At 35.3% G+C, this 21,532-nt stretch overlaps 1 protein-coding gene across 7 annotated transcripts in view; it reads right to left on the bottom strand.

Moving 5' to 3' along the window:
- Nucleotides 1–21,532, bottom strand: part of LOC127978590 (dystrophin-like) — a 110,639-nt gene that overhangs the window by 40,893 nt on the left and 48,214 nt on the right. For all 7 annotated transcript variants that reach the window (XM_052583690.1, XM_052583398.1, XM_052583771.1 and 4 more), the window contains exons 31-55: nt 21,131–21,241; nt 20,817–20,990; nt 20,438–20,593; nt 19,341–19,511; nt 18,918–19,097; nt 17,929–18,051; nt 17,263–17,433; nt 16,966–17,082; nt 16,136–16,270; nt 15,366–15,518; nt 15,001–15,171; nt 14,425–14,535; nt 14,084–14,229; nt 13,152–13,275; nt 12,599–12,774; nt 10,822–10,969; nt 10,543–10,674; nt 6,487–6,636; nt 5,273–5,353; nt 4,996–5,077; nt 4,698–4,864; nt 3,297–3,414; nt 2,230–2,441; nt 1,924–2,078; nt 1,383–1,572 (exon numbers count right to left, since the gene is read on the bottom strand). In XM_052583690.1, coding sequence (XP_052439650.1) covers nt 1,383–1,572; nt 1,924–2,078; nt 2,230–2,441; nt 3,297–3,414; nt 4,698–4,864; nt 4,996–5,077; nt 5,273–5,353; nt 6,487–6,636; nt 10,543–10,674; nt 10,822–10,969; nt 12,599–12,774; nt 13,152–13,275; nt 14,084–14,229; nt 14,425–14,535; nt 15,001–15,171; nt 15,366–15,518; nt 16,136–16,270; nt 16,966–17,082; nt 17,263–17,433; nt 17,929–18,051; nt 18,918–19,097; nt 19,341–19,511; nt 20,438–20,593; nt 20,817–20,990; nt 21,131–21,241 — 3,654 coding nt within the window. The remainder of the gene's footprint in view (nt 1–1,382; nt 1,573–1,923; nt 2,079–2,229; nt 2,442–3,296; nt 3,415–4,697; nt 4,865–4,995; nt 5,078–5,272; nt 5,354–6,486; nt 6,637–10,542; nt 10,675–10,821; nt 10,970–12,598; nt 12,775–13,151; nt 13,276–14,083; nt 14,230–14,424; nt 14,536–15,000; nt 15,172–15,365; nt 15,519–16,135; nt 16,271–16,965; nt 17,083–17,262; nt 17,434–17,928; nt 18,052–18,917; nt 19,098–19,340; nt 19,512–20,437; nt 20,594–20,816; nt 20,991–21,130; nt 21,242–21,532) is intronic.

Below are 21,532 nucleotides of genomic sequence, written 5' to 3'. Positions count from 1 at the left end.
CTACAGGATTTCCGCGAGACGTGTTCTTTAACGTCTGGAAACAAAGATGACGTGGCGCCAAAAGAAGAAAGCCATCGTGTTTGCAATTGTGACAACGAGTGCTTATGAGGATAAACTAAACGCTAGATTTTCAAAAGTACCTAAATATTTACATTTCATAGCATAGAATCTTTAAAATATATCTGAGAGTTTTGCACAACAGTCTGTTAATAGGCTTGTTAGAGATGCGCCTTGCCTCGCCTGAAATGTAGGCGAGAGTAGGCGGCTGGAGTAAGGGGAGGGCTCAAAAAAGACCTTTGAAGTCAAGACACTTCCTGAATCTCGCTGTTTTGTCGCCTGCAAACGTCAGCAATGGAGCAGATCGCGTTCGCGTATTTTATCACAGACGAAGTGGATGTAATCGAAATACCACTGTTTTGTCATCATGTGAATCAATTCCTTTGTTCTGCTGAACACAAGAGGGAATTTAGAAGAATATTTGCAAACAAGCAGGTTTCTGACACCATTTCACATCCATAGTATTTTTCCATACTATGCAAGTCAAAGCTGTTTTTGTAGCAAGAATTCTTCAGAATTTCTTCCCTTGTTTTAAGCCAGACCCTGACATAGATGAAACCACACAAAGATGAGGCATAATCGCTTAACAGTCCATTTAGATATATGTGTGCATGTATATTTTTAATGGATTGATTTCATAATTCACGCAAACATACAATAGAATAAAGAGAAAAATAAAATAAACGCATGTCCTAATTAGTAACTTCACTAGGCATGTTTTGTTTTTGTTTAGTTTATGCATGTTAATATAAATGGATAATCTAATTCTTAGAATAAAAAGAAAATGTATCAGTTGACATTCTCAGCCAATGAGCATGAAGCTGTGTCGTCAGTCAGTCGTTTCCCATCATGCTTTTGGTCAGCGCAGTCGGTGGAGAGCAACTACGCTCGACTGCTCAATCCGACACAGCCGCCTCATTGTCGCGAGAGTTTTTTGGCGCACGTCAGCATGACATCAGACCAAGGCGGATGTAACTCGGACACTTTTCTAACTGACATGCATCTCGCAGTGATTCTGCGCAGATTTTGCTCATCTCAAACAAGCCTATTGTGGCGACATTTCCACACCTCAAAACATGATGATGAACGAAAGGACCTGTGATTGGTTGTTTGACATGGGCAGACCTTAGCCAATGATAGCTGCCATGAATTCCAGACCTTAAGTCTGAAGGTCTGGCTACGCAAGACTAGGATTCTCATACCAATGATTGTGGGTCGCAGGAAATATTAAACCAAGACTGGAGCTGGAATGGAGTGACTAAATGCTTTAAGTGAAGAGGGCAAACTGCTGTAAAGTACGCAATTTGGAAATACTAGTTGCATACCTGCCATTGCTCGAGTAAACGCCGCACTGTGGCAGGGTTTTCCAGAAGTCCCTCCTTAAACGTGGCATCTTGTAAGACATTGGCTGTGGTTTCTGCTTCAGTAAGCCAATTAAGGAATTTCTCCAGGTCCAAGTAGAAATGCTGCAATTGTCGCAGTCCGGCTTCCAGATCTGCCTCCTTGTCCCCTGCACTGAAAGGGAAACGACTTCACCGTTATACAGAAACAAAGCTGAATTAAATGAGTGCCTTAACAGACTTGTTTAATATGTAACAATTGTTATTATTAGATTGTTAAAATCTGTTGGTGACAAATGCTTTAAACTTCACACAGCAGGATCTTGAGTGGCACACAATTCTCCTGAAAGCAAGTGCACCTTAAAAGCTTTTGAAATAACTTCTTACGCACCCTCACTGTGTCACCACAGCATTATTTTCTGACTCAACAATACCACAGATACTTCCTTTCAGTAAAAAAAATGTATTATATGCCACTTCACTTGTTGGCGACACTGAAAAATCAAAGATTTAAACAGAAGCTCACCGCTTTTTGATGTTGGCCCAAGCTAGATTCATGCTCTCAGTCATTTGTTTAACTTTGCTTGTGTCATCGTCTGCATAAAGAGTCAGTAGTTTGTTCGCCAGCTCATTGGTGACATTTATCTGAGTTTGCCACTGGTGTATATCCTTAGAAAGTTGCTGTAATATAATATAGCATTTATTTGTAGTAATCAGACCACATGCATTCATCTGCAGATCATGTAAGGAATACAAGCACACTGACTCATTTAATTACAGTTTCTCACTTATGTTCTGTCATGAAATCAATATTGTGTTAATTCTACATTACCTTGACATCCGCATTTTGGCCTTTTAAATCATCAACACTTTGAGAAACTTTATTCCAGCGCTCTAGTTTTTCATTGGCTCTCTTAATGAGAGGCTCCACCCGTTTCCTGGCCTCCAACCAATCACAGGAGTCCTTATGCATGTTCTGTAGTTGAAGGACCCTGTTGGTCAGCTTGGTGTGGGAATCTTCCCAGTGTGCCTGTAATTTGTCAACTTGAAATAAAAGAAAACAGAACATTTCTAAGGAACAGGTCTGAAAATGACTTATGCAGTCACAGTTCATACAATGGACTTATGTCAATAAAATAAAATTAATTATTATTCAGACTAACTAGATAAAAATCTAACAAACTGATTAACAGACTTATTGATTTTCTTAAACAAACACAATGCCATTGTTTAACTACATTTTTGCATTTCTGGGAAAAAAAGATTTTGGTTTTCCAAAAGTATGAGCAGATTTTACAATACACCATATATTACATCATTTGTAAAATAATTTTGTCTTACAGAATTACTTGCAGTTTTGGTTCAGTGGTGTTGACTTATAATGCTATATGTGACCCTGGACCACAAAACCATTCATCAGTGTACAATTTTTCAATCAAATCATATGAATAAATTAGCTTTCCATTGATGTATAGTGTGTTATAATAGGATAATATTTGGCCGAGATACAACTATTTAAAAATCTGGAATCTGAGAGCCTTTGAAGTTGTACAAATTAAGTTCTTAGCAATGCATATTACTTATCAAAACATAATTTTTAATATATTTATGGTCGGAAATTTACAAAATATCTTAATGGAACATGATCTTTACTTAATATCCTAATGATTTTTTTTGCATAAAAGAAAAATCTATAATTTTGATTTATAGATTGATGGATTACAAATATACCCCAGTGACTTAAGGTTTTGTGGTCCAGGGACACATATGACCTTGTAAGACACAATCCTTGTCACCAGTCACTGTTTACTTAAGTTTTCCACCAAGCTGTTACCATGTTGACACCTCCATATTACAGTGATCACTGAGAGACAATATGATGAGGCAAAGCTGACTTACTGCGGTCTGTAATGGTTGCCCGTGTCTCAGGGTTATTGGTTTTGTTCTTCAGGTTCTGAGCCGCAGTGATTTGTTTGTTCAGCTGTGGGCATCTTTGCTCCATGTCTTGCAGTGTTGACTGTTAAATCACAACACAGAATTCTTTACTACACTAGAGTGGTGTGGCATATTGCGATCTTATGTGCTTAATTATATGGAGTACATGAAGACTTATATGAAGTAAAAGATTACCCCATGTTTATTTGTTTGTATATTGTTAGCATAAAATATATTTTGTTCCACTTATAATATTACATTATAATGATTAGGGTTGTTGATTTAACGTTTAATTAATTATGGATTTTTTTTTGTTACATTTTAATTAAGTTTAATTTACATTACATGCTGATGAACATAATGCAAGACAATGACTGACTGTGTGATGTAGCCTATTAGAATGCATGCCCTTAAAATTCAAGATATGAGGGCAAAAATTGTAAACTACATATATATATATATATATATATATATATATATATATATATATATATATATATATATGATATAGTTTAGCAATATCTTGCGAGCTTTATTTTTTCCCAAATAATTTGCCTGAATAATTGCAAATGCGTTATTGATTTTGTACAACATTTCAACAAACATTTTAAACACAATATTGTCAGGATTTGTCTGTTTTTGCTCAATTTTGGCGATGAAAATAATTCCAAACAAAGCCACAGTAGAACTGTTGTGCATCTCCGAGCACCGCACAGCAGGGTTTTGTTAGTGAATGAATCTGCATTAACCAATGATTCAGTGAACCATTAATAAAGACAACTGCTTGATTCAGTTCTGAATGAATCAGCCTTTTGAAAAAATAAGTTGAATGAATGAATGAATGAAGCAACTCATTTAGAAAGTGACTTGCTGCCAATTTCTGGCAGTTTTAGTTTCATATTAAGAGTACCATATCAAAAAAAAATATATATATATTTATTTAATTTTATTTATTTCATTTTATTTTTATATCGAATAAAAAAAATGTAAATTGTAAATGTAAAAAGCCTTATTTTTAATGCTGTGCCTTTAAGACTTGGGTATTTAAATGCCATCTTCATTGATCTTCATCGTCACAATTTTTGCAGCTAAATTTAACAGAATTTTCTTTGAATCAGAAACCAATATTAATAAGATTTGGTTATGCTGCTAATTTCTAATGTGAGAAGGCTAGCCAATCATAACCTGATTAATTCCTAACCCTAACCCTACGGATCAGAGAAAGGGTGTAAATTGGTTCTTTAAAACTAAATTGTCTTTGGTGCTTTAGGGACTTTAGGGAAAAGATCAATTATAGCCTCTGCAAGATGTAAACAAAGTATTTTACTCTAGAATAAAAGCTGCAAAATGATGTCACAATCTGACCTTGAGTTTCAGCGTCATTCCGTTGATCTCGTCGAGATCTCCGACCATTACTCTCTGAGTCTGAACCATGTGATCCAAAAGTTTTAGCCAATCATCGAGCTCCATCCAGGATTTATTGAATTTATCAAGGGCTGAATCCCCTGCTGCACTACCAGTCAAAGTTACGGCTGGAAAGTAACAAATTATCTTTTGTTCAGACTTTCAGACGTCTAACATCACATAAGAAACATGAGATGGGCATGAATTTTAATAACATATTATTGTAGCGTCCATCATCATGCATTACATGATTTCATACCTGCGAGCTGACATTTGTCTCGCCAGTCTTTAAGGAGAACTTGAATGGATGTCCAATCTGCACTGAGGCCATCAAACTGCCCCTGGAATACATCATTCCCAAAAAAATTATATTAAATTAAGTTTGATTCCATGAGGCTGATAGACTGATATCGTCTTATATATTACATTACAGTACAGTGATGGTAGGTACTAATGGAAAGTGTGCAGAGTAATCTAATATCATAGTCATAGTGTTTCTGAGATCATATTTAACAATATCATGGTTGATTACACACCTTTTCTGGTTGGTATGGTGGTCTCTGTTTTGCCAAAATAGCTTCCACTGCTGGTTTCTTTTCCTTTACATCATCCTCAATCTACATAAAATAAAAATAAAAGAAATTAACAACAAACCCTCATTAAAGGAGCAATCTAGTTCTACTAAGCTAAACATGTCCAGATGTATTTTGTAAAACTTTACATTTTTTGCACAGTAACATTAATTTAACATCACCAAAAAGCATCTGAACATTTTATTTACAAGCTTTTATTATTATAATTTTCTTTAATTCTCAGTGGTAACTGTCATTAAATTCTCAACATTTTAATACAGCATTTTTACTTAAATAAGCATAACTAAATGCAGAACAATATATATATATATATATATATATATATATATATATATATATATATATATATATATATATATATATATATATATATATATATATATATAATGTATATTTGAAGTAAAAAAAATGTATATATATTCTTATTTAGATTTATTGTTATTAAGATTTTTTTTGGATTTGGGTGAAATATGGTTCTGAATTACCCTTAACCCATAAATGGAGCAATAGTAATAGTCATGCTTGCCATGACAAGTGTCACTAACAAAGAACAAAGATTTGTTTTTGTTTTTAAAAAAACAACAGCATGCAGCAACGTGCAAATCAATCAACTGCATACAGCCGAATCAGAGTGAACCAGCCACAAACAATTCAAAATCACAGAAGTACTATACAGATGTATTGATTTTTTTTTCAGAGTTTCAGTAACTGAAAGTACAAATGATATCCTGAACCTGTTGGTTCCATGTCAAGAGAAGCGAAACCCGTGTCCTGATGGGAGAAGCTGAAACTCTGAATGAAGATGATGTCTAATTAAACAGCCTACGTCATCTAAAAAACTCTCTTGGTACAAATGTGAGAGAGTGTGTTAAATGAGACAAATGACAGTTTAATAAATAAATAAATAAAAATATTCTCTAAAGACTTTGACTGGCCAAGCGATTGGTCATTAAAAATATTCAATCAGACTTTTATAATACAGCACAACACCGTGTTTGTGAATGAAGGGATCAAATCATCAATGTGATGCCAGCCATGAACCACTACACCACACTAGGCTAAAAATTACTGCACAGAGACAGACGGCAGTATTATAAAACAGCAAGACTATGGGTAGTAAGTTCTACAGATGTGCTTGATCACGTCTGTGAGATTACCTTTGGGTCCACTGCAGTAGGGGACTGCTCAAGCTGATTCTTTGTAGTGGAGGCCCAAACTGAGAGCTTGGAGAGCTGTCCCTGGTACAAAGACAAATCCCTCAGGAGATCCTCGATTTGTTGCTGCTTCTCAGGAAGATCAGTGGACACCTTTGGAGGAGAGAAAGAGACATTTAAAGTACATTTTCAAAGATTTTCAGTAAGTCACTGCAGGGGGGAATCTTGCAAAACCTGTCTAGAGCATCTCCAGGTCATGTTTTGTGATACGGAACTGTTGCAAATAGGAGAGTAAATAGAACTAGAATTAAAAGTTAGTGAACTAACTTTGATGTTGGCTTGGCCATCTTGGCCATGGGGCAAAAGAGCCACAGTACTTGTGTGCCTAGCATTCTTGAGTTGCCCCGCTGCCAACAAAAAAAAATAAATAATACCATAAAAAAATACACCTGCGACAGTCTTTTTCCATGGTCCCTTGCTGTTTTCTTTTTAAATAAAAAGCCTAGGCTATGAAAACAGCTACGACAGGGTTGTCTAGCTGAATGTGAAATAAGTCATGCAAAAACCATAATCTCCTAAATACCATTCAATTTAATCTTATTTTAATAGTACTGACAACATATTTTAAGTTATCACACATCACTGAAAAATTAAAGAATTTTAATCAAAATTTTAATTAATATTTATTATAAAATAAATATTTCATAAAACTGAAACTTAAATATATTATTTCTATAGGCTATACAAAACGGAAAAGAAAAAAGACTAAATAATAAGGCTGAATAAGCTGATCTATAGCATGTTAAATGGTGGTTGCTTGTCTATGAATGGTACACCCTTCTAAGCTCACAGAAGTGGTTTGACCCAAGTCCTCAGCAGCCAATGACATTGACCTCTTCAAACTGATTTTTAACTTGTACTTCAAGTGTATTTCACGTGTATTTAACACGTTAAATACCCGCTGATTTTTCATGTGTAAACAACACGTATTTTAACGCGTTAACTAATATTGGATATAATATCGGAGTAATATAGTATTTTAAGAAGCTCTTAAAAATATATATAAATTACTTTACCATGTTGTGCAGCGCCGATAAATGAATAATATTAAATACGTGTTGTCTACGCATGAAATACACGTATTTAACGTGTTGTTGACGTGTTAAAATTCACGTGTATTTGACCCTCTTGGCCTTCCATACACATTAGATATAATGAGGGAGACGTGAAAAAAGGACATTGCGTTGTTTTGATATGGATTACTTTATCAAAAAATATTTGTTCGGGAGCACTTGTTTAGTTTAAAGGCAGACATGTCAAGCTTTCTATAGATATATCTCTCATGTCTCTTCGTTGAGTATTCATGGAGTTACAGTTCATTTTAATGACGTGTTTGTAAATGAAGATCAGCGCAGACCAAGGCTGCAGACAGCACACCTTGTTTGTTATCTTTATTTTATAAGTGCCCAAAGTTTTGTTGTTATTATGTTTGTATCCAAAAAAAAGTAGACCCTTTACAGAGACACGTTAAAATTCACGTGTATATTTGACTCTCTTGGCCTTCCATACACATTAGACGTGAAAAAAGGATATCGCGTTGTTTTGATATGGATTACTTTATCACAGAATATTTGTTCGGCAGCACTTGTTTGGTTTAAAAGTAGACATGTCAAGCTTTCTATAGATATATCTCTCATGTCTCTTCGTTGAGTATTCATGGAGTTACAGTTCATTTTAATGACGTGCTGTAAATGAAGATCAGCGCAGACCAAGGCTGGAGACAGCACACCTTGTTTGTTATCTTTATTTTATAAGTGCACAAAGTTTTGTTGTTATTATGTTTGTATCCAAAAGAAAGTAGACCCTTTACAGATTCGATTGATGTATTGCTCTTATCTGTACGATTAAAACTGAAAATGTAATTTAAGTAATTGTCGGGGTTATCAGGAGAAAATGACTCAAAACGCGTATATGCGTTAATCGACTCCAGAGTTAAAAGGCTGTCGTGACTTTTTTCCTTCCAGTATTCATAAGCTGTATCACGCTGTCAAATTATATGTCATTTTGCACACATAAACATATCAAAAACACCTGAATTCTGCTCTTGTTGTGTTCTAATGGGTGGACTAGTGCTGTGATATTATTTTTGGAATCTCTTAAAAAATGCTGATGAAGTGCTCATTTCTCTCTCGTCTTTCTCTCTGTTCTTTGGTCAGATACATAATTTATTAATGAGATATCTGACCCGGTAATAATAACATATGTTGATTTAGCTTGTCAGTGTGAATGAAATGTGTAGCCTATTTATTTGTCTGATCTCGCCCTAAACGCGGCTGTCATGTGACTTTTTTTTCCCTTCGCGATGTCAAATATTGCATTTTGCACACATACACGGCTCAAAAACCCCTGGATTTTTCTCTTAGTGTGTTCTAATTGGTGGATTGTGTGCATTCGCAGGAATATTTATTTTAAGAAGCTCTTAAAAAAAATATAAATGACTTTACCATGTTGTGACGATGGATAACAATTGATGTGAGGTTCAGCCTGACAGATCAAATCTCACAATAACATATAAACACTCATGTGTATAATATATTCTTCTAATTGTTTTGTGCCGTTTCGCTGCAGTGTTTTAATGTGACAGGCTGTAAATTCTCTTTAAGTGTTCAGAGAAATACATCGCGAGCTCGCGGGCAGTTGCGCTGCCGCGAATATATCATGTTATTACTTTAAACAGTTCAGAGACATCTGATTTTAGCTCTTGGTGTGTTCTAACGTGTGGATTGCGTGCAATCGCCGTTTTAAAAGGCCTTAAATAAGAATGAATTCGCTCGTTGTGAGCTCCGTGGAGACAGCAGCAGTGATTCTTCTCTCATCTTTCTGACTGCTCTCTGCCCAGAAATCAATTATTAATGAGCCCTGACCCCTGTAATAATCAGATATGTTGGTTTAGCTTGTCAGTTTGAGGGAAATTGTATTATTTACTTGGTATTTTTAACCGGTTTAAAAGTGAAACGAAACCCGGCCGACTCCTCCCTTAATTTTGGGTATTGCAACTAGGGACGCATTTTTTCTCAGATAATGTAAGTCTATGGGTAATGTATTTTGACATTTAAAAATTAATAAAAAAAAAACTTTAAGTCTGATCCGTCTGAAAAGATATAGCAACCAGCACCGCTCTATCCCGCAGGTGTCTGCCGAGTTTGGGGCTTGTGGCTTTAAAGCCCTAGGAGGAGTAGCGTTCAGAATTTCTGTCAGAAAAATAATAATAAGAAAAAGAAGAAGAGGAAGAAGAAGAAGAAGTTTAAATAGCATTACAGTATGTTGGCTTGTTGCCAAGCCAACATAATAAGTATTATTTTTTTACATAAAGAACACAAATATTATATTTTAGAGGATGGATGGATGGATAGATATTACCACTTTTTGCAATTTTCCCTCACATTGTCATTAGAATTAAATATCATTCATTCATTAAAAAATAAAAAATAAAAAGATGTGAATTTCACATTAATTTTAACAACATAGCTGTTATAACAATTAAGAAAAAAAAAATATATAATTTTATTTACGATGTATATAACATTTTCACTGTTAAAACTGTTTTAGTTTTTTTTAAGTTGCAAATGAAACATAGGTTATTGCAATAAGTTTTGTAGTCTTTCTACTTCAAATTTCACTTCAAATTTCACTTATTCTGTTTTTGTAATTAATTGTGAAATTTATAAACAATTTCTAAGTGAATATTTTTTTTCAGAGTGGTCACACTTTAAAATATATTAATTTCACTGTATCAACAAAATAGAACAAAAACAGTACAGTAGCCTGATGATAAGAATACAAATATATATATATATATATATAAATCATGGGATAAAATATAAATGCTCTCTAGAGATTCTAATGCTAGCTAATTGTTGTTAGCATCTATGATTACTTCAATCTGACTACACAATGATAATGTGCTCATTAGGCTGTAATCACACCAAGGTCACAAAATCTAATTTAATGGGCCAGTAAAATCAAACAGTAGAGAAAGAATCAAACGATTTAGATTACCTTGGCCCATCGCATGTTGATAACCTTTAGATGTTTCTCCAGTGGTTTGACTTTATCAGCTGGGAGAGATGAGCCTCTGCTGTTGATCTGATGAAGATTCTGCTTCCTGCTTGGCAGTTCCACAACTCGGTCCTGAAGATTTTCACATACACGTATTAATTATCTGCTCGTCTTTTTTGGTGATTTGCCTTATGGGAGACTTTGAATGTGAATATGGAGCTAAAAGCGAAGTTTTTTCCCATGAGCTAATGGTATCTCTTTTGAGCAAGTAATTTTTACCTTCACTTTTTCTAATGTTGCACTAAGCTGTTCCTTGTGACCTGCTTCAACAGGAAGTGCAACCACAGCCTCTGCATCATCCAGCCAGGACTGAAACTCACCCATGTCTTCATTTAACTCGGCAAGAACAATTTTTGCCCCTGCAGACCTAAAAATCACAGCAGCCATATTTACAGTGGGTATAGAAAAGAATCAGCAGCCTTTAAAATAATCACATTTTGTTGGATTGCAACCTGAAATGGAGACAGACACAGTTTTTGTTTTATCCAGCTGTATTTACTAGGTGCAACTTATAACATCCAACTGAAAGATATAACACCAAAATGTCTGAAAAAAATTAAATAAATACAAAAAAAAAAACTGATTTGGAAAAAGATTCAACCCCTTGTGTTAGTATTTCGTTGAACCAAATTTTGCTTTAATTACAGCCAGTAGTCTATTGGGATATGTTTCTATTATCTGTACAAATCTAGACTTTGCAATATTTGCCCAATCTTCTTTGCAGAACTGCTCAAGTTCAGTTCAATTTGATGGTGAGCGTTTGTGGACTGCAGGCTTCAAGTCATTCCACAGATTTTTCTCCTTCAACCACTGTGTGATCAGTTTTGATGTGTGCTTTGGGTCATTGTCATGTTTGAAAGTAAACCTTCTTCCCCTTGACAACATTCTGGCAGAGGGCAGCAGATTTTCATCAAGAATTTAACAACATTTTGTCCCGTCCATTTTTCCTCCTGACAAGTGCTCCAGTCCCTGCTGCAGAGAAACACCCCCATAACAGGATATTACCAGCTCCATGCTTTAGTGTAGGAATATTTTTACTTGGATGGTGAGCTGGATTGGATTTCCGCCAGACATTGAGGCCTAATAATTCAATTTCTGCCCCACAGTCCTCAAGGCTTGTTTTGGCTGAGCTCAGTCGTGATTGCATGTGGCCTGTCTTGAGGAGTGACTTTTTTCTTGCAACCCTCCCATACAGAATTTGTGATACTGTTGCCACATGTAAACAATGACCAGTCTTTGTCATAAATTCCTGTAACTGCTTCAGAATTGCTGTAGGCCTCTTGGTCGCCTCTCTGTCCAGTTAATTTCTGTCTCTTTCATCCAGTTTGGAGTGACATCCCCATCCAGGGAAGGTCTGTGTTGTACCAAATAACTTTAACTTCTTAATAATAGACTCCACTGTGCTTCTTGGCATTGATATAGTCTTTGAAATTTTTTTGTATCCATCTCCTAACTTTATCCCGGAGATCTTTTGACAGTGCCTTGCCACCCAGTGCTGATTGTTTGCTTCAGTTGCACTGCCAAGGACTGAAATGCTCCAGGAAAGCTCTTTTCATGCTGAGCTAATCAAAATGACCACAGCTGATCACAGCTGAAAGTCAAATGACTTTGTGTGCCATTGAGAAGGTGATTAGTTACATCTGATTGAGTTTACAGGTCATTTCGGGGGTGATGCTTTTTTCAACTCAGTGATTCTGATTTTTTCCCCCTGACATGTTGGTGTTATATCTTTCACTTGGATGTCATAAGTTGCACTAAGTAAATACAGCTGGGAAAAACAAAAACTGTGTCCATCTTCATTTAATGCTGCATTATTTTAAAGGGAAGTGTTTCTTTTCTATACACAGTGTATACATTCTTTCAAAATAAGGACCAAAGAGTGCAATTATGTAAGTGTTTGCTGCTCAAATTGAATTATGCTAAGATATTCAATATGTGTGTGTGGCACTCTAACAAACTGTCTGTCTGCATTAATATGTCCTCAATTTTTACTAACCGTCTCTTGATCTCAGTGAGCTGGTTGGACACTTTGGCCCAGCGGGAGTTGATAGAGGCAAGCTGCTGTTTAATGTGGTCCCTGTCGTCCTTACTGCACTGTGGAGTCAGATCTGTCCCAAGAGCATTGAGCCCCTTCACTGCTGCTTCTTGTTTCTCCAAACCCCCCTGGAGCTCCTGGGAAAGTAGGATGTCACAGTTTGGATGGTCTGAAACTAATCTAACATGACTTACTGCCTACAAAAATCTATTATCACTTTCTACGAAACCTGCATACTATTGTTAATCATTTTTAGGAGTAATCCACCCAGAAATAAGAATACTGTGATTATTTCTTCAACCTCATATCGTTCCAAACCTGTATGATGCATATGAGCATAAAAGAAGATATTTTGAAGAATGTTGGTAACCACGGTTTCCATTGATTTCCATACGATAAAAGTCAATGGGAGCCGAGACTGTTAAGTTACCAACATTCTTCAAAATATTTTCTTTTGTTTTTTTAGGTTTGGACACGAGGATAGATAAGACATTAGAATGAAATGTATGATTACCTTGAGGTGGTCTCTATAATTTATGGGGTCTTGGTCACACTTCACTATCGTCCTCTCAGCATCTGTGAGCCAACTGTCAAGCGTTTTATGCTCCTCACTGAATTTCTTGGATTTTTCAAGGCGTCTGGACAGCAGCAAAAGTACACAAACAGAGCATTGTGAGTCAGAGAGTAAAGAGAGATAATATTCTGAAAATAAAAATCTATATTTTGATTTAAACTGCAAAATGTATTGAAATAAAAGTTAATTTATACATTATTTAGTTACCTGTATAAAGAACTCAAAAACATTTCTGTGTTTGTTTAGTTAAAACCCAGACTAATTAACAGCTCTTTTAGAATGACTCCTCTACTTATGACTAATACTGTATATTGCATAGATATTCTTATATATTTTAAATACTCAAATACTTTTAAAATACTTAATCTGTTAGCAAACGTTTTTAACTATCAAATTTTGTTTCCATTAACTAAAATTAAAACTTAAAAATTCTAATTAAAAGCATTGCTTTGCAACTAAATGAAATAAAATTACTTAAATTACTAAAATTTAAATGAAAGCTTAATATAAATATAAAAAATAATAATAATGACAAAGACACACAACAAATTTACTAAAACTAAAATGAAGATGGAAAATATAAAAACAAAAGGCAATTCAAAATATTAATTAATAAATACTATAATACTATATTAATAATACTAAAATAACACTATTTAGTAAAGTCAATTTATACATCTTATTCTTCTGCATGCACATATATTTCATCATATTCATGTAAGTACAGTTCATTTAACACAATGTTAGTATAACCTTCAAACTTTTTCAAAGACAAACACCCCTGAACTCTTATTTAAATTACACACTATTTTCCAATTGCCTCTTTTAAGTGGCAAGGCAAATGTCAACAATGTGATGTTATTCATCCTTACGTGAGTCTGTCATGATAGAGCTTTTTAAGGTTTTCCCAGTTGGTTCCGAGCAGCTGGACCAGTAAACTGTCCTCTGGAAGAGAGGCACCCCTACCCAGAGCCTCCAACACCGGACATTCCAGTTTATCCAGATTCATTTTAACTTCCTATATCACATGTAACACAACCAACGAAAACATTTACATTAGTTTAACTGCTGTTTCAGTGGTGGGAGTATAACAAATTGTGTTCATGTACAGCTCATGATTAAATCAATAATAGATTCAATAAACTCATGAATACAAAAATGCATTGGTTTATAAAAATCATTTGTAGAAATGAGACATGGTTTATGATATAACCTTAAGGCACTTCTCTTGTTGGGAAACGTTGATGAATGCTGTAGACCAGAGCTCAGGAGAGTTCAGCAGAGCTTCGTTTTCAGCGATAACCTGCAGCAAGAACTGCAGCTCCTGAAAATACAGGATGGAGAACAAATGTGTCTCATTCAATTTGCTCAATTTACTCTGATGAAAAAACAGGATACTGTGCAATGAAGGGCAATAAGCAGATGGAAAAATTAATGTTCAGGAAAGAAAAGAAAAAGTCACACACAATACCTCATTAAATCAATAAATCATGAGATGCTGTGCATTACAGTGATTTTACCACAGGAATTTTTCCCATTATTTTAATATTTCCATTTATAATATAAAAAAATGCATTTTCAGTATTTACTTTCTTTTTACTACTATTGACTTTAAAATCTTTTTTTTTATTATTAGTAGTAGTAGTATTTTTTTAACTTTATTTATGTAGGAGTTAAAACTACAGTGCAAAATTATGAAGTTACGCTGACTTGCTATTACTTTCACAATAAATTTGTATTGCCAACATCTATTGACATTTTTTTTTTAAACCACTAAAAGCACACTTACACTCTTGTGGTGCACTTGAGTGAAATTAACGTCCAGGTCCGCCCAGCGTTTATTGACCGGGAGGAGGCGGGGCTCCACAAGCTTGGCAGCTCCGCCCTCAGAAAGCACACGGCCCAGTTCACTCAAGTCCTCCAACTTCAGATGCTGCTTTTCAATCTCACTACCAACTGCCTGATGGAGAACATACATTCATTTTTTTTTTGTGTATACTCTTTATATATTCTTAAGGAAACAAAGGGACCCAAAAGATACAAATATGTCAAAGTAAAAGTATAATTGTGCCTGGTGGGTTGAAGCAGCTAAAATATAAGAATATACAAAATCATTAAGACTAGTGCACACAGTAAAGAAACTTTCACTCTCACTTTCACCCTTGGCTCTTCGGGGGGATCTGGAAACTCTGCAAGGTTCTTCTCAATTTTGTCCAGCCACTGCATCATGTCATCTGTTTTCTTACAGAACTGGTACCACTGTGGAGCAAGAGCAAGTGCCCTCTTCTTTCTCAGAGCTCTCAGATTCTGTGAACGCAGAATGAAAATATAGACTCATAACATACAGTCATTTATCAAAAACAATGAATTTTAAGTAAATGATTATACCACCAAGCAAAACATGACTTGTCCAAGTTTAACATGATTGGCTAATTTGAAATTTGACTAATAAATAAATCCCATCGCAGATCTTAGATTTGAGCATGTTTCTAACCTTCCATAACCGAAGCATGACCTCATTCTTATTCCAGTTTTGACCTTGTCTCTGACCTGAATAATAATACAGGAGTTCAACCTTACACTGACCTGAACCACCTGACTTTACTAGTGCAGAGTTTCATTTATATTATTTCAGTAATACATATTTAAAATAATAAAAAAATATATAAAAAACTTGATTAAAAAATTATATTTTGTATTGTATGATCAACCTAACAACTAATTGCTTTTGCATTACTGCAAAAAATGACATAGTATGTACAGTCAGATATTTGATGGTGTTGTCCTTGGTTTGTACTTGTAAAGAAAACATTCAAATTCAATGACTTGTCATGAGCCTAATGCCAAAAGCTTGTAAATGGATTCTCATGGCCTTCATTTCAAATCAAATGTGTACTTGACGTGTCAAAAAGCAAAACAATTACCTTTAGAGTGTCATATTTATCATGAAGAAGACTGTGTTTCTCGCGAACAGCCTCTCTTTTCTCCCCGCTAGGAGCTCTCTTGAGTAGATTTTCTCCTTTTAAGAACAGTTTGTTTAGTGCATCCTCATCTATGCCCTGTGAAAGAAAAGGAAGACAAAAATTTAAGATTATGTTAGAAACGCCATCACATCAACGAAAAAGGATGGAGGACTGGCTCTCCCAAATTTGCTAAATTATTATTGGGCAGCAAATTTACAAACAATTATTTATTGCTTTATTGATAATGTACCGTATTTTCCGCACTAAAAGTCGCACTTTTTTTCATAGTTTGGCTGGTCCTGCGACTTCTAGTCAGGTGTGACTTATTTATCAAAATTAATTTGACCTGAACCAATAGAAAACATTACCGTCTTTAGCCGCTAGATGCTGCTCAGTGCTCCTGTAGTCTACATTGAAAACATAGAGCGCCCTCTCGTGGTTGTAGATGGTAATGTTTTTTCTTGGTTCTTGGTTCTAAATAAATGCAACTCATAGTCCAGTGCGACCTATATGTTTTTTTCCTCATCATGACGTATTTTTGGACTGATGCGACTTATACTCAGGTGCGACTTGTAGCCCGAAAAATACGGTACTTTGCCAGCATTTGTTAACTCAAGAACCAGACCCATTCCCTGAAACTCATCATGTTTCTTTTCATGAGATCTATCATGTTTCTTTTCATGAGATCTGCACGATAAAGCATGGAGCTTGTTTCAGCCTTTTGCTGCCCGTGCGGTTCCAGTCACTGAAATTAATTTTAGCCAAAGAAACAGTAAAGAGTATTTTCTTACTGCATCCTCCAGGAAATCTTCCTCTTTTAGACTTTCACCTAATTGAATCTCCTCGTCCAGCACCTGGAGCCATATATTAGCCTGTCTGTGGTACTCATCTAACTCTTGAGATGAGGCCTGCAAGAAAATATAATCAAATATATAAAAATCCAATTATATACCCTCCCCCTATTTTCTAAGTGGGATAATAAGACAATGTCTCTGATGAATTTAAGCATCAACAAAGAAAAGAGAAACCAGATAGCTCACCATGGTTCTATATTTGTGTTTTAACTCTATTTATTCAGTTAACAGTACCTGTCCTGTTAAAATCCTTTTTGCGACGATGTCAAAGCGCTGATTGAGCTGTTCTAGCTTCGGTTTTACTTGAGCTTTACAGTGTTCCCCTCTGTTCTTTACAAGGTCCTCTGACAGAACCTGCACTGCTTCAACCTTCCCCTTCATCTCCTCCAGCTCCATCCGCAAACCCTGGACATTCAAAGAACACATCAATTGTGTGTGCATTTTGAATATACACCAAAAACAAAAAAAATTCATATTGTTTCACTCAAAAATGCATTAAAAATGATCTATCATACATGAGTACATGTAAAACATTTTTTAAAACACACAAAAACTAAATCTACTGATGTAAACATTTCGGTAGTAAGTTGTAAAAGATATATATTTACTTCGTAAATGATAACAGAAATGATGTTCAATAATACTAAAACCCTTTTTGTTTTTTATCTGGCTGTCTGTTTTGTTCTCTCTAATGGCCTAATCTAGAGTTTTATTTGCTGCAAATTGCTTCCAATTAATGAGCCATCAAAACATTGTCATAGAAGAGATGGATAACTGTTTATTTATTTTGATGGAAAAGTATGGCTGCATAAAACAAAATCTAGTCCTCAGTAATGGAGAACGGTTGGTTGTCAAGTGGAACAGCTCACTGTGAGAGTCTGATATTGTGCTTGTGAAGACCTTTATAGCGTGCTCAACACAGCCCTGGCTGTCCATCTCATCCAGCGTTTCTTCAGCACGGTCCATCCAGGTGTTGATCTGAGAAATGTTCTGCTCAAACGTTTTCATCTGACTCTGATAATCCTGGGTGACAGATGGAGAGTTATGCTTACATTTGGCTTAGCAAAAGGAAATTTGTTCGGGAACAGGGTTTTGAGATTTCATGTCACATTAAATGAATAGTTCACCCAGAAAATGAACATTCTGTCATTATTTACCCACTGTATTGTTGTTCCAAATCTGTATGACTTTCTTTATGTAGCTGAACAAAAAAACAACAACATTTGAAGATTGTTTTTCATGCCTTTTTCAATAATAGCTATAGTAAACTACAGTCACATGGACCACTTTCATCATCCTTTTATGATGCTTTTGCAACAAAATTTCATCTTACACTTCATAAGACTCGGAGTATGAGATGCACTGATCAGTTTAATGACACTCTTATGTCCATTATGAAGCATGAAAAAGTCTTTCTTTAACTGAATGGAAAAAAAGTGAAATCTTTTTGCGGTTCATGATAGAAGGTAAGTCATACAGGTTCAGAATGACATGTCTGGGTTAGAAAACAATGATGGAATTTTTATTTTGGGTGAAATATTTCTTTAATCGATTCATTATACCTTTAAGGCCCAGCCTCATCTTTTGACATATTGTCCCTCAGATTTGTTTAAAGTTATTTACAATGTAGAACAAACTATACTCCAAGAGCTAAACGATTTGAAAAATGATGGAGGATACAGCAAGTAAAGAAAAGCAGGAGATAAATGTGCTTAACAGTTTCATAACATTATTGGCGCCTCCAGAAATCACTGTCTGGATTTTAAGGAACAACCTGGAGATGTGGAATTGAAAGGAAATGAATTTAGCCTTGTAGGGCATATTAAGCATAAGAAATATTTAGCCTAGAATGAAATGACTCAGAAAAGTTGCTCTGAATGGTTGCTCACCAGCAGGAGTTTCAGCCACTGCTCGCTCCGTGATGTCACTGCGATCCAGTTGCAGTTGAGCAGACTGACTTTGTCATCAATCAGGTTCTCCTGGCTACGAAGTAAACCCTTCAGGGTCTCTGCCAACTCCCTCACCAGTTTCAGCTGTGGCTTATGACGCTCAGTGTCCTCCTGCGTTCCCTGGGTGGGAAAGATCATGTTTTAAAAGGTTGTTTTTGAGCTTTTATTTAAAAAAATTAAGTAACTTTTTTTTTCAACACATCTACCTTCTTAAAAAACAATACAGCACTACTATAAACTAACAATTCGCCTATCTACTGAAAATCTTTTTTTTTTTTTGAAGAACTTTTCCTTTAATGACTGGCAAACTGTTTCAGATAAAAACAATGCTGCTGAAATGAAGCCAGCTGACTATTCATTTACCTTTGCCCAAGACAACTCTGCATCCAAATCGCTCGGCATGCCTTCTACTGAAGAGCGGCGCGTCAGTTCCTCATCAGTAGTAGCCAACCATTCTGTCAGACTGTTTACCTCCTTCCTAAACTTCCTTAATAACTTTAAAAGCTTCTCCAGTTCTTGCTTTCCTTCTGTTACCTGCACACAAACAATTGGAAAATCAGCCAACAAATGTTCAGCATAAATGAAAACTCCTTCAATACTACCACAAAGATAGTGACAACATAAAAGAACAGCCTTTATTTGAAAGAGTTATCTTTTATGGCATATTAACTGACGATTATTCCCTTGAAATTCTATTTGTGATTATTAATAATGATTATCACAGTTTACATTGAATGATGTTGATACCATCTGCATGCCATACTATTGTATGAAAATAAACAAGCTAAAAATAAAAACCTTTAAGTGCTTTTCTATAGTATTAAGCCTCAAATGTCAAATATACATCGGATATGATTAGTCTTTTTTAATTATAAAAAAATATAAATGAATGGTAGCATAATGTTATTCTAAAACAAAAATTAAGATAGCACGTATAAAGAAAAAAACGCATCTTAAGCACACAGAATAACATAAGTGGACTTTTAATTGCTGCTTTGAACTATTATGTAATTTTGGTATCCGATTAGAAATGTAATTAATTGTGCAGCCCTAATAGCATTCCAGCATTCGTTTTTAATATTACTTTTGATCAATTTAATGCATTCTTGCTTAGTATAAATATACATTTTTGATGATATTACTATTATCCTAAAATGAAAAACAGTAACAATATACAATGAGGTTGGCGCACTGCCCATGAGGCCATCGGGGCCCACCTCATTGTTTATTGTAACTGTTTTTACTGACATACAGCGCCATCGCGCTTCGGGTGTCACGAGTTCAAGTACCAGCTCGCTGACCTTTCCCGATCCCATCTCCTCTCTCTCAGCCACTTAGCTTCCTGTCAAATTATACTGTCCTATCTAAATAATGGCATAAAACAGCAAAACAAATTACAAATACAAATGAGTAGGTGTGTCAAACTAGTATGTTTTACATTTATCGTTGTATTCCTTTACCTGTGAACCCAAATCATTGTATGCAAGTTTGAGGGCCGTCAGCCTGTCGTCCAGGTTTTTGGGTTGCTCTGTCTGCTGCTTCTGCACAATCTGTCTTCCCGTCTTTATCACCGTCTCCACCTCTGATTTCAATTCGCTCAGATTCTTATAGAACTTCTACATGGGGGAAACAGAGACTGTGATTAAACTCAGTGTGATATTGCTTCCTGACAAGAACCAAACAAAAACTACAATTAAAATGAGAAATTTAACAAAAACAAAGAATTGAAGTTAAACAAATTTCATACAGTATGAAGTAATCCGTTTGATCTCCACAACTATTCATGTATTAACAACTAATGTATTCAGAAAAACAATAAGAATTAAAGCTATTACCCACCATGCACTGCTCCAGCTGTGACTGTACCACCTCCTGCTCCACACTCCGAATACTCAGCACTCCCAGCTTTCCTTTCACCTCCTCTAATGCTCGCTCACATTCCTTCAAACGTTGGTCAAAGTTCGCTGGCTTTTGGAAAATCCTGAACTTGCCTTTCACTTGCAATAGCTTATCCTAAACAAACACACAGAAAACAGTTATTTGTTTACAGGTATTTTATTATTTGTTTATTATTTTATTAACGCATTTATGCAGAAAGAATATGTGACTGTGACAAAAAATTCAAATAAGCTATTGAACATTATAACTCTTACAAGTGTTGCATCAATTTCTCCAATCACATTCTCTGATGCGTCAACCTCGACAGCCTTTTTCTTCATGTCATCGAGAGTCACTTCATGACCATTCAACTCGGTCTGAATTTTCTGTTAAATGAGATAATAATAAGGCAGTCATAGTCATCTTTTAATAATAACTAAATAAATAAACAGAATACTTAGGATACTTTATTTATTTAAAGGTACTATATGTAGGATTGACACAGAGTGGATGAACTAGTTATTGCATTCTAAATTCAAAGTATTGAAGAGGGTTTTTTTCACTTGGTCCTTCCTCCTCAGACTTGATGCACATGCAGGTTGCCAGATTGATGCACTGACCCCTTCGTACGGAGCCCCGCACATGACATTCAAGAAAAAATAAATTGTGCGCACAAT

Source organism: Carassius gibelio, chromosome A1 (genome assembly GCF_023724105.1).
Source record: "Carassius gibelio isolate Cgi1373 ecotype wild population from Czech Republic chromosome A1, carGib1.2-hapl.c, whole genome shotgun sequence".
Lineage (NCBI taxonomy): Eukaryota > Metazoa > Chordata > Actinopteri > Cypriniformes > Cyprinidae > Carassius > Carassius gibelio.
This window is presented reverse-complemented; position numbering and strand designations above follow the sequence as displayed.